Source organism: Magallana gigas, chromosome 8 (genome assembly GCF_963853765.1).
Source record: "Magallana gigas chromosome 8, xbMagGiga1.1, whole genome shotgun sequence".
NCBI classification, from domain to species: domain Eukaryota; kingdom Metazoa; phylum Mollusca; class Bivalvia; order Ostreida; family Ostreidae; genus Magallana; species Magallana gigas.
This window is the reverse complement of record NC_088860.1, coordinates 27,539,972-27,551,560: the sequence shown is the minus strand read 5'-3', so window position 1 is coordinate 27,551,560 and position 11,589 is coordinate 27,539,972. Positions and strand designations below refer to the sequence as shown.

General features: G+C 35.2%; 1 protein-coding gene across 2 annotated transcripts; it reads right to left on the bottom strand.

The window, feature by feature from the left end:
- Window positions 1-1,951: 1,951 nt before the first annotated feature.
- LOC105322577 (carbohydrate sulfotransferase 15) lies at window positions 1,952-11,440 on the bottom strand. 2 transcript variants are annotated; one of them, XM_011421385.4, is made up of 8 exons: window positions 11,284-11,440; window positions 7,963-8,360; window positions 7,532-7,847; window positions 6,900-7,043; window positions 5,678-5,834; window positions 5,302-5,458; window positions 3,890-4,037; window positions 1,952-3,627 (listed from the first exon to the last, which is right to left on the bottom strand). In XM_011421385.4, exons 2-8 carry the CDS (start codon window positions 8,290-8,292, stop codon window positions 3,407-3,409), a joined length of 1,473 nt encoding a protein of 490 aa, XP_011419687.3. In that variant the 5' UTR covers window positions 8,293-8,360; window positions 11,284-11,440; the 3' UTR covers window positions 1,952-3,406. The 2 variants fall into 2 exon arrangements, with proteins under 2 accessions (XP_011419687.3, XP_011419688.3); XM_011421386.4 differs by lacking the exon at window positions 11,284-11,440 and adding an exon at window positions 9,405-9,545.
- Window positions 11,441-11,589: the final 149 nt, after the last annotated feature.

Below are 11,589 nucleotides of genomic sequence, written 5' to 3'. Positions count from 1 at the left end.
TATTTTAAACGGAAGCAAAATGACGCAATTTTCATATTCCTGTAACTTTAACGTGTAAATCGCCATAATCTAAGTCAGAAGAATTCAAAATAATTGAGGATGTAAAGAAAAAAATTAAACTTACTTTGTTCCAAAGACGATTAAATGAAATAACAATTCTAAAAAATGAAGCATGCTGATTTTGAATCATTTTTTATTCACAAAAAAACCCGTTGTTTTTACTCCCTACAGGAAATCAAATAATTGACAAATCCCAGCTCAGGTTATTCAGAACGATGAAATGATTGTATATCGAAGTAAAAACAAGACCTTGAAATTAAAAATCAAAATTTCACGAATTTCTCGCGACCGCGGTGGATGACCAAAAGCCATAAAGGAGTCCCTTTTACCGGGACAAACACAGACATTGGGACGGTGTCGTCTCGACATCTCGCGCAGTCGTAAAACTCTCACGTGATGTCATGTACCACAGCCAGGGATTGGACAATGTTGCGGTCGTCTTACGTTCTCATGGTAAATCCCGTTGTTTCAAAATTGTTAGCTATGAGGAAAATATGTACAAAACCAATAAAATTGCATAATGCAGGAGGAAGAGTAAATATTTATCTGAAATCGGATATAAGTGAAATAGTTATTTCGATTTATGGCATGATTTTGAATTTTATCATTGTTAAACAAAATTAATGATTTATGATTAACATGTTATTAAATTACAGTTAAAGTTCCTAGTTTAAATGTTACAAGTCAAAATAGCACAATGAATTTGTTTTTGTGAGCAAATGTGAAATAAATACGAACTCTTAATTTCGTTTTACAGTTTTTAATTTTTGGGAATCATTAGAATTCGTGGGGGTATTCGTGGGTATTCTCCCCCACGGATTTCAATCTTCAACGAAAACAAAGTTAGAAAGAGTTATCCTTCTTCTGAAACCAAAAACCGACGCATCCAGTTACATTTTCGCGAATAAGCAAAAAACCAACAATCTGCGAAAATTGGCTCCCACGGAATTAAATGGTTCCTCAGTAATAAAGATTTTATACTATAAAAAATATATTGAAATACTGGTTATATATAATGAAAACACGAATTTTTCTTATTACAAATATTTAAGTTGCTGAAACCCGTTGGATACCTTCTGAAGAACATAGAAACATACATAAGTGAAGTTGTGAATGCGCTTCAGAAAATCAAGAAGGCTTTTTCGTAACAAGTCGAATGAAAGAGCGAGATGAATTCAACTCCGTTTTCCCCAAAATCTGATAGAAGATCAAATTTGCATGCGGTTTGTACTTCTTTCTTTCACTTAATTCTGTGAAATCATTAGAATTTGTGGTGGTTCATAGGAAAAAGTGTTACCTTTCTAGACGATCCCCTAGGAAATAGGGGTGGTAAATAAATTATTTTTTGATCTTGAAATAATTGATACAGTAGTGAAACATCATGCAAGAAATTTCATCAAAATATCTAGGGTAGAAATAATTAGACTCAGCCTCGTCAAATAATTATAATAGTCATGATAGTGATTTAGAATATCATTTTCAGTATAGAAATTAATGAGGTCTTTCTCGTGATGTATAAAGAAAATTCTATAAATAGAACCGGATAGGAGCTTAAGCTTAAAATTTAAAATGCGGGGGGAGGTCTATATACTATGATATATACTATGAAAGATAATTTGGTACCAGTTTGCTTTATTATTATTATTTTTTTTGGGGGGGGGGGGTTGGGGGGTTTATGTGAGGCCAATATTTCTGGGTTAGAGAACCTGAGCCCGTTTTAATTTTGGGAAAGACTACGCAACAGGGACAATTATGCTACAAGACCAGTAGTACCTTATGTAAAAGTTAACATTTCAAGCAATCTAAGAGAGAGAGAGAGAGAGAGAGAGAGAGAGAGAGAGAGAAACACCGGAATGTTCCGCTAAGCTACAATGAAATCAAAACACAAACATGACTTGTCATGGTTTATTACACAAATAAATTTTCAAAAAATACACTGTAAAATACAATGAAAGATAAAACATAGGGTATTCAAGTAGTTCCACATTACATACACGCACGCATCCACAAGCGCACAATTGTATAATTTTACGTAATTGAATTGTGTTTCTTGAACTAAATTGAGTTTTCATCATCGTCAGAACACCACGACCAGTTCCTCCTCAACATATACAACGGGTTACCATAGGCCAACTCTTTAAATATTTCTTACTAAACACAGAACTCTAGAAAACTCTGGAACTATATCATTTAAAGGGACTAATTTATGCTTTATAATGTATGTAAATGTTTAATCACACGTTTACTACGTATATTAACTTATAAAAGTTGATTTTAGAGGTAATTCCGGTCCTGAAGCGACTTTTGGGGGAAAATCTACATGTAATTGCGTTAATGCTAATTACCCAAGAATCTAACAAACAATGTGTTTATCACATAAGCTGTGCTCTTTGTTCCTATAAAAATTAGACCGTTTTAATTGTTTCTTTTGCGGATTAGAAATACTAGTGACTTATATTCACGAAAAAGAGAAAAGTTCGATGAGTTGGCATGAAATGCCCAAGGTAATTGCGCGTAAGAGAAAATGGTCGGGGGTTTCAACCATGGGTTTTATTGGAACTGCATTGTTTGAAGAAAAAAAATCTGAAGATGATTGTTCGATAACTGTAGTAGCTGCTGTGGTTAGTCTTTGCATTCTCTTGTAGACATAAATGGAATATCTTAACTTAGCTAACTGTGCGACAAAAAAGAACATTGGGCGTATGATTATGTCTTTTCTCAAATAAAAAAAAATGGCAGATATAAAAAAATATCTATACATAAAATATTTACATCATATATTATTATATATATTTTAATATGTACATTCTATTTTCGTACAACATTGTACACACAGTGTACATATTTTACAAATCTCAATGTGAGAAACACTTTTTGAATTCATACATGTATACGAGTTAAAATCGTAAGACTTATATGCATAAAACTTCAAACAATTTTATGACGACTGGTTAAAATACATGCTTGCAACATTATTTTTAAGCACAGCAACTGTCTATTATAACAGTAATATATTAGGCTAAAAATGGACCTAACAAAAATAAATTTGGTTAAAATAAACACGTTTCAGTTTCTGTAAAACTATATCACAAATTCTTATTGGTAGTCATTGGACATCCTTGGGGCTAGTTAATATCTACGAACATTGATAAATATTAATTTCACTCATTTGTTCATGGTGATAAGTCTCGAAAAGTTACAACAAAACCAATGCGAAAAGCTTCCTCTGGATCTCGCAACATTGTCAGCAAACATACACGAGTATAAAAATAAATCTGAGTTAAATAAATAATAATATATAGTCAATAAAATTTATCAACAGTTACTATAATATCGAGATCGAGATTCATTTGTCTTCCACACTTTCGTAATCGTAGTCTTCTGGTTCCCACAAGAATTGATCGTCGTTCATTATTTCCGCCAACTCTTCATTGTATGGCTTATAGAAGTCATTCAACATTTTACGTGTCACATTTAGCATTGGTCCAACATTTCGGTCCCACTTCTTTCGTTTGTTTGCCACTTTTAGTTTTGCAATGGATCTCATGTCTTCCCCACCAAGAATTCCTGAAAATATGTTTTAGGATATATACCCAGGAAACAACATTCTCTCTCTCTCTCTCTCTCTCTCTCTCTCTCTCTCTCTCTCTCTCTCTCTCTCTCTCTCTCGGGGGGAAAGACAAACAAATTATTTTTAAAAAATTAGATGACTTTCTAATTTTCCAAATAGTACTTCTAACCCAATGTTTTAACTGCTTTCAAAACGTGCTTTAACCTCAGACTCACAATAAAGCAAAGAAATATAAAGACAAGTCTAGAAATAACTTACGGACATCCAAGAAACTATAAACTTGATTCAGAATCTTCCTAGTGTGTTGCGCATAATCTTCAAGGGAGATAATCAAGATTTGACTCCTGGGGAAAACCTTAATCCAATCCTTGATGTAAACAGAGTACATTCCTAAACGTAAACGAACCTGTAGAAGTAAATCGAATAAATCTATACGTGAAAGGTTAACATCTACCGTTACTATGCAGAATACTAGTAAAAATCATTAGAAGGGTTTACATCTATTGGTAATTGTTAGAAAGACGTGAAAGTTTTACATTTATACACCCTTTCATATGTGTTTTCATATGTGTATGACAACTTGATGTGTGTTATATCAAATGTACCTCCCATTGTAACCTACTATGCTTACTTAACAGTACAGTATTTATATATTTCATCCATTATTTGTTATGATCATGTTGTTTTTATATAAATAGTGCCTGTTTGGGAGGGTAACAGTTGAAATTGACACCCCGAGAAAACCGTTGTCAACCGACGCAAAGCGGAGGTAGACAATGGTTTTCAAGGGGTGTCAATTTCAACTGTTACCCTTCCAAATAGGCACTATTTATTTTATTATACTGAATGTCTTACTTTTAGAGAAATTTTTACTGCTTTTATATAGAATTGACATGAATTCTACTGCGAACCGTACGCGCATAATTTACGCGCATGTAACAATTCGTTTTGTTATACTTTCATGTTAAATACTGAAATCTGATTGGTTAAGACGCAGTTAATAATATTTACTATTACCCTCAGCGTTAGCAACAAACTTGGCAACGGGTAACATTAAAAAATGTTACATGCGCGAAAATTATGCGCGTACGGTTCGCTGTAGAATTCACGTTATTCCTATATAAAAGCAGTAAAATTTTCTTAAAATTTTTAAAAAAGACATTCAGAATAACAAAATAAATAGTGCCTGTTTGGGAGGATAACAGTTGAAATTGACACCCCTCGAAAACCATTGTCAACCTCCGCTTCGCGTCGGTTGACAATGGTTTTCTCGGGGTGTCAATTTCAACTGTTACCCTCCCAAACAGGCACTATTTATATAGTGTTACCCGTTGCAAAGTGTGTTGCTAACGCTGAGGGTAATAGAACGGATTATAAACTGCGTCTAAACCAATCAGATTTCAGTATTAAACATTAAAGTATAACAAATTGTTATAATGCATATTCCCCCCGGGGCACTTGATTGGTGAATAAAGATGTATAGAAAGATGTAGAATAACGTAAAAGCTTTTATATATCTCTCAATGATTTGCAACTTACAAATGTCTCAACGCTTATACGAGAAAATATCAACCACAAACTCTCAAAAATAATTTTCAGATTGTCTGTAGGCGTAGAAAGTGTTGTGACCCCATTGACGTATATTAAGAGTTTCTGTCTACTGTACCTACCCTCGACAGGTACGCTACAGTTCTGTTATATACACAGAACCTGACGGAGTGACTAGCTGTACAGTTATTGTACACTTCCAGGGCGTATGATACAGCATTATGGAAGTCTTCCGCTGATTTGTTGGTTTTTGTAAAGTACAGATAGTCCGAGTATAACCTTAAATCAGAACAATTTGATTGGTTAATTCAAAATTACGCAGGAACCGTATTGGTTAATAATGACCTTAGTGTTTGATTGGACAGATTCTCTTGTTGAATTTAAACGCATCGTTTAATCCAAATCAATATTTGTATACTTTTTCTTGAGTTTGAATTTGTAACGCTCCCTGATATGAAAAAGAGATTATACAAGAGGTGACTATCCCGCTCCCCATACCTGTCTGTTGGGTTTCGGACGCAGATTATGACCTTGACATTAGGAATGACGTGCCTAATGTAATCGGCACTGGTGTATTTTGGTTCCATGAATGCTTCGTTTTCCTTGAAGTGAAACCAGTCGTCGTTTTCCCAAAGAATCGATGCACTTGCTTCTCCTGCAAAAAGAAAAAAAACTTTTAAAACAAAGGGCCATCTATTTTTTGACATCGATTGTTTCTGGCAAAAATATTTTGTCGTTAGAAATCTAACCAAGCTTTTAGGGAAATTTCATTCATGTTGGAGGTATATACATGTATATATGATAATGTTAACAATAATTATATAGAAATTATATTCCTTTGAAAATTCAGTTGTTTGGTTAATAACCTATTTGAAAATTAACATTTAAGACCATTGTCCCATGGTGTTACCTAAATAACAGGGACATATGCATAAAACAATGTTGGGTGACGACCTTTTGTCAGACAACCACCGCGATAATAAGTTAATAGCCGATATTAAATCCTTATTTCGTGTTCGAGGTTCAGACAGACAAGGACAAAGTTCCCATGTCTCAAAGGGTGATGGCTAGACTCCTACATGTAACTGTACCATATTTTATACCCAGGCAAAAAGAAGCCATGGTATGTTTCATAATTTCAAGAGGTAGATCCAGATAAATAACTAACATTGTATTGAATCGAAAAACGTGATAAATAGTAAACTAAACACGTGTTCAAAGAGCTGTTTCCGAATTCTTTCACTAAGCTCTGACAGTCAAGTGTCCTTGACGTTTTCTGCGACTTCCGGTTTTTTGTTTTGTGGTTTATTTATGTTGACTTAAGCACCAAGCGACAATAGTGACCACACGTGTAGGCTAGTCTTGTAGGTTGTGGGAACGTAATACAAATGAATTAATTTAGTTCGGCAAAGCCGTAAATCTTACGAAGTTCAGTATGATTTAATTGCTGGGCTTGTAAATGTACATGTACATGCATAAGTTACATACATAAGAATAAAAAAAATCAATTTGGAGACCCCTGTCCTCAAACATGTTTGTGTAAGTTATATAAATACCGGTACATTTCATGTATTCTAAAATAATCTATATAATTTATAAATTATAACGTCCATGGTAAAATTTGCCAATGGTTCTTATTTACAAGATTGGTCGACATCTTAAAAAATTAAAAGATATGCATACATATAATTATCTCCGCCTCTATATCTCTTTGTCTTACCTGTTACTGTGTGATGGTAGACTGTATCCGGGTTCTTTACTTCCGGATCATGCGCATATCTCCTTTCAATGTGATAGGCGGCCATGTCAAACATATCAACATAGTCCGAGAGAGGAATGATATCTGTATAGTTAAGTCGCCGACCTGAAATTATATCAGTGGCTTCAAATGCAGAGTGATCCACGTATACTTAACTTAATGATTTCTCAGAAGCATGTATCATAATTAAGGCATTTATCATGTAATGTTATTTTCAAGTTAGAAAAAGAATGCGGGTGTAATGAGCACAATAATACTACTCCACAAAAAAAAGTTGACATTTATTAAACCAAGAGTTCAAGAACAGTACAGTTAACTATGAACTAAGATCATTGAATTAAAAATAGAGCAAGGTATGAACAAATTTTTAAATGATGCAGAAAATTAGAGCTTTGAATCTCATAAATATGTTATATACTTTTCACACATGTGAACGCAATGATAAGAAATTTATAAATAAGTTGCTTTGTTTTATTAGTGCAAAACTTTTAATAATGACACCTCAATGAAAGTAATATTGAAACATATAGCTAACCGGTTATCGGATGTATTCAAAAGTATGTATCTACATTTTAAATCTTCAATGGACATACCCTGTCGATTCCGGGACCACCAGTGGAGTTCTTTGATTGGTGGATTGATGACGTCAGGGTGCTTGACTATTTTTCGGTACACGTCTGTTGTTCCACACTTGGGCTGTCCGATGATCAGGAAGTACGGCAAACAGCGCAGGCGCCGTGCGGGCTTCTCCTTGGCGATCCGATAGGCCCATTCCTTCATGAGTTCCGTCATGGTGGTACGTATGTTGCGCGAGATGACGGTGTATTTGTTAAACTGATACACATTGGGTTCGTGAAGGTCCTCGTACCAACATGGGTTTTTGAAATTTGGTAGAAAATTTATTTTTTCCTTAAAAAAGTGAATGCAATAATATCAAATATTCACAAGGAAATACATGTATACGTAAAGTTCTTTAAGAATTGCGTTTATACTAAATTATAACTTTAGAATCTTACGAACGTACTGAGTGTAAAATGTCTAGCTGGGGATGTGTCCAGATCTCTCTATGGCCTGTTTTATTAAATAGAGTGTTGTTTCGTTCCGTAACGTTGACAATCGTATCCTCGTAGAATCCGTCAGCATTCAGTAGATGGATCATGGACATGTGCCCGCTGGGAGACGATTTAACAGAGTAACTGTTCCATCCGCCCCGGGCCCGGAAAAGTGAATAGGCCATGGATAGAAAACCCAGGACCACGAATGAAATAAATATAGTAAAAATTCGCCTCATTTTGGTCCGACCAATCCATGATTTAACATACAGACCAAGTTGTGACGTCACACAATCTGTCATGCTACTGTATGTTTTCTCCTCTTTCTCATTCTCCACCAGAAGTCACACATTACCAGACCGATGAAATCCTACAACAGTGTATAAAGTCAATGACCGCGTAATGAATGAAAACATCCACCAGGTCTATACAGTATGTTATATAACGTGATAACGCACCAATGAGTCCAAAATTATTCAACCATATTGCACATTTTTAGCCTTAAGATTCCTCGACACACAAATATTTTATTTGTTGGATTAATGAAGAATTGTTTTAAATATGATTTTACAAAACAGATACCGTCATTAACTTTCAATTATTTTATATAAATTTTGTATTTTTTCCCCAGTAAAATAGAAAAATTGTTTTGACTGCAATCCGGGTATTTTAGAGCTTAATATTTTATATTTTTTTTTATAAATAATTCTTTATCAATCCAATTAATATTAAATAATGCGCTAGCTGGTGTGTCGAGCCACCACAAAATTACTGCACTTATGAGTAGAAATACTTGTTAAGCCTCGAATTGGTTGTGATTAAATTAAACATGTATCATGATGTATGCACTTCTTCTACATCTATTTGTATGTGTGTAAACAACGAGTCTCGCTTGTTCGAAAAGGACAAAGTGCATGAAATTGATATAAAGTATACGATTACCTTAAACATGTTTAAAAAAAACTAAATTACACAATCATGAACGGCAGTGTTTGGGACAGAGTTCTGAACCCAATTAGTCTAACTCCCTCCACACGTTTTGTCGGGGGCTGATTTACCGATGAACCTCACAGTTCTATATTGGATATGTGAAGAAGTTTGAAAACCTCTGACCACTGGTCGTTTGACCTAAATTACTAGCCGATGGAAAATTTTCGAAATCCACTTCTCTCTCTCCCCCCCTCTCTCTCTCTCTCTGAATAAAATATACCCTAGTGTAAACACAATCTTCCTGGTAAAAATATGACAGATAATAACTTGCCATCGCCTGTTGATAATACTTAATCTCATTTATATACATGTACGTAAACCCTTTACTCATCTATCCACCAAAACACTTGTTAGAAACCTCCAAACAATCTGACAAACACAATAGTTTTAGACTCAAATGAACTTGAAATGAAAATATACTAACCTGCAGATATAAACCCATTCCATAGCAGAGTGTAAAAACAACAGCGCAGAGTGGCCACTAAGTGCACCGGATGTCAGAGAGAGAGAGAGAGTGAGCCTTGAAAGCAACTCATCATCCACTCATGCCTCCACATATAATAAGTCCCGCATGAGGGGATGTGTAGGGGGGATGGGGGGTTAACTATGTCCTCTCCTCCATTAAATATTTATCTCTCATTTTTGTTGATTTATTATAAAAGTAGGTTAAAAAAACAACAACCATATGTACTAAATTTGCGGAAGATAAATACTTATTATGTGTATATAAAAAACGCAATTAATTCACAAATTTCAAAAAATATCATACGAGGATTTAGAATTCGTTTCCCAGATGGGTTTTTTACATGTAGGTACTATATGTAAATTCACAGGTTTGCAATTGAGTTTTCCTGGAGGAGTGGGTCCAAACCCCTCACGATCCGCGCTTAATGGCGCTCTTTATTACGGCGTTTGTAGGTTCTGAGAGACTTCTAAGACTTTGAATAAGAGATTATAAAGGGCTTCTGAGAAACAGTAAAGCGCGCATTTCAATGGAACAAACCCTTCACTAATTAAGATAAGGCGATGAAGATCTCTTTACTTCCCCCCTGTCGCTTTGTATATGTTGTACCCCCCCTCTCTCTCTCTCTCTCTCTCTCTCTCTCTCTCTCTCTCTCTCTCTCTCTCTCTGAATATGTATGTGTAGTACATAATGCTCATCATGAATTTAAGGGTCACTAACCCTGTTAAACTTGCAGTGAAGTTTCGGGTTTACATATAATAGTACAGCAACTTTATCCCAGACAAAACATCAGCATCTGCTGAAAAAAACCCATGCATCTCGACCCCACCACGACCCCTTCAGAGATCAGACCGGTACGAAGGAGTGTAAATAGGGAATTCCCCGGATATCTATTTGTTTTAGCAAATAGCAGCTGCTTTGAAACAAGAAAAGATGACGAACTGCAATTTCCTATGGAATAACAGCTTAATAAGGGAGTTCTGAGCAAGGATCGATTGGCTTAGTGAATTTGCACTGAAAGAAGTCGAAACCTTTTGTTGTCGAAAGCCCAAGAAATGGTATTATATAATAAAATTCTGTAAAACACTGACTTGAAAAGCTTCATATCCGGATGTAAAAATGCACCATAATGTGTACATACATGACTGTACAATTCAAGTACATAATGGGAAGTGAATGATGGATGATTATCTCAGTAACTTACAAAATATATTGACCTTGCTCCATTTAATCCCCCACCTTCTATGTAGAGGGAAGACCCGTCATAAAATAGAGAAAAAATAATCCAGATCTGACCCTTACCCGGGGGGTCAATTGGGAGTTCAACGAGGGCATTTATAACTTTCGTAGAATAACTTGATCAAATGAGCCATCAGCCGATGTTAACGTTGAACTCTGGGGAAATCATTTGTACTACAAAACCATGCAATAACGCTCTGTTGGATTATTGTTCTATTATCCTTATTGTAAAGGTTTCTCAGGTAAACACGACACACAGGTAAATTTAGAGCCATGTGTTGACTTGTGTACCTCAACACTCCTTTATTTCAGTATATTTTCAACATGTTCTAAATTGCAAAATGGTTTTAAACAATTTATACATTTACTTGATTGCCAGAATAAATTCGAAAAAAAAACAAAAAACAAAAGAGGACGTACATGTACTGTTACAACTCTGTCTTACCCTACGTGTTTACATAAAGTACTATATCACGCTGATCGGGTACACACCGCATTTCTTACTTGCCATATCGATCTTCCCCTTGTGTTCAAAAGTGACTGTCTTTTAAAATTCTTAATTAATGAAGGTTAACAAGTAAGTTTAATATAGTCTACTTACTATCTCATGTACCGTGTGTCACATGTCTGTCCCGATGAACTCCGAGTTAGGCTCGGTTTGTTTGGATTTTCTCGTCTGCTGCCTTCGGGGTACTTTGTTTATTCTTCATTCATGCATACAAGCTACAACAGACGCGCTGATTGGTTGATAAAACCTCAGCCGACTACCAGTCTAGATAAGCACCTACGCTCGCGTGAGGAATGGCGCTAAATTTTAACAAAACTCTAATTGGGAAGCCGTGCAGTTCATTGCTCCAACAGCAACTCTGTTGACTAATAAGGATAATCCACGCGCGGACCCATAACA

Coding starts and splice junctions, on each gene's coding strand:
- LOC105322577 (XM_011421385.4), bottom strand. CDS start 8,292: ATGACAGATTGTGTGACGTCACAACTTGGTCTGTATGTTAAATCATGG. Junction 4,038..5,301: donor CTGTAGCGTACCTGTCGAGG/GTAGGTACAGTA, acceptor TTACTTCTACAG/GTTCGTTTACGTTTAGGAAT. Junction 3,628..3,889: donor TTATAGTTTCTTGGATGTCC/GTAAGTTATTTC, acceptor ACATATTTTCAG/GAATTCTTGGTGGGGAAGAC.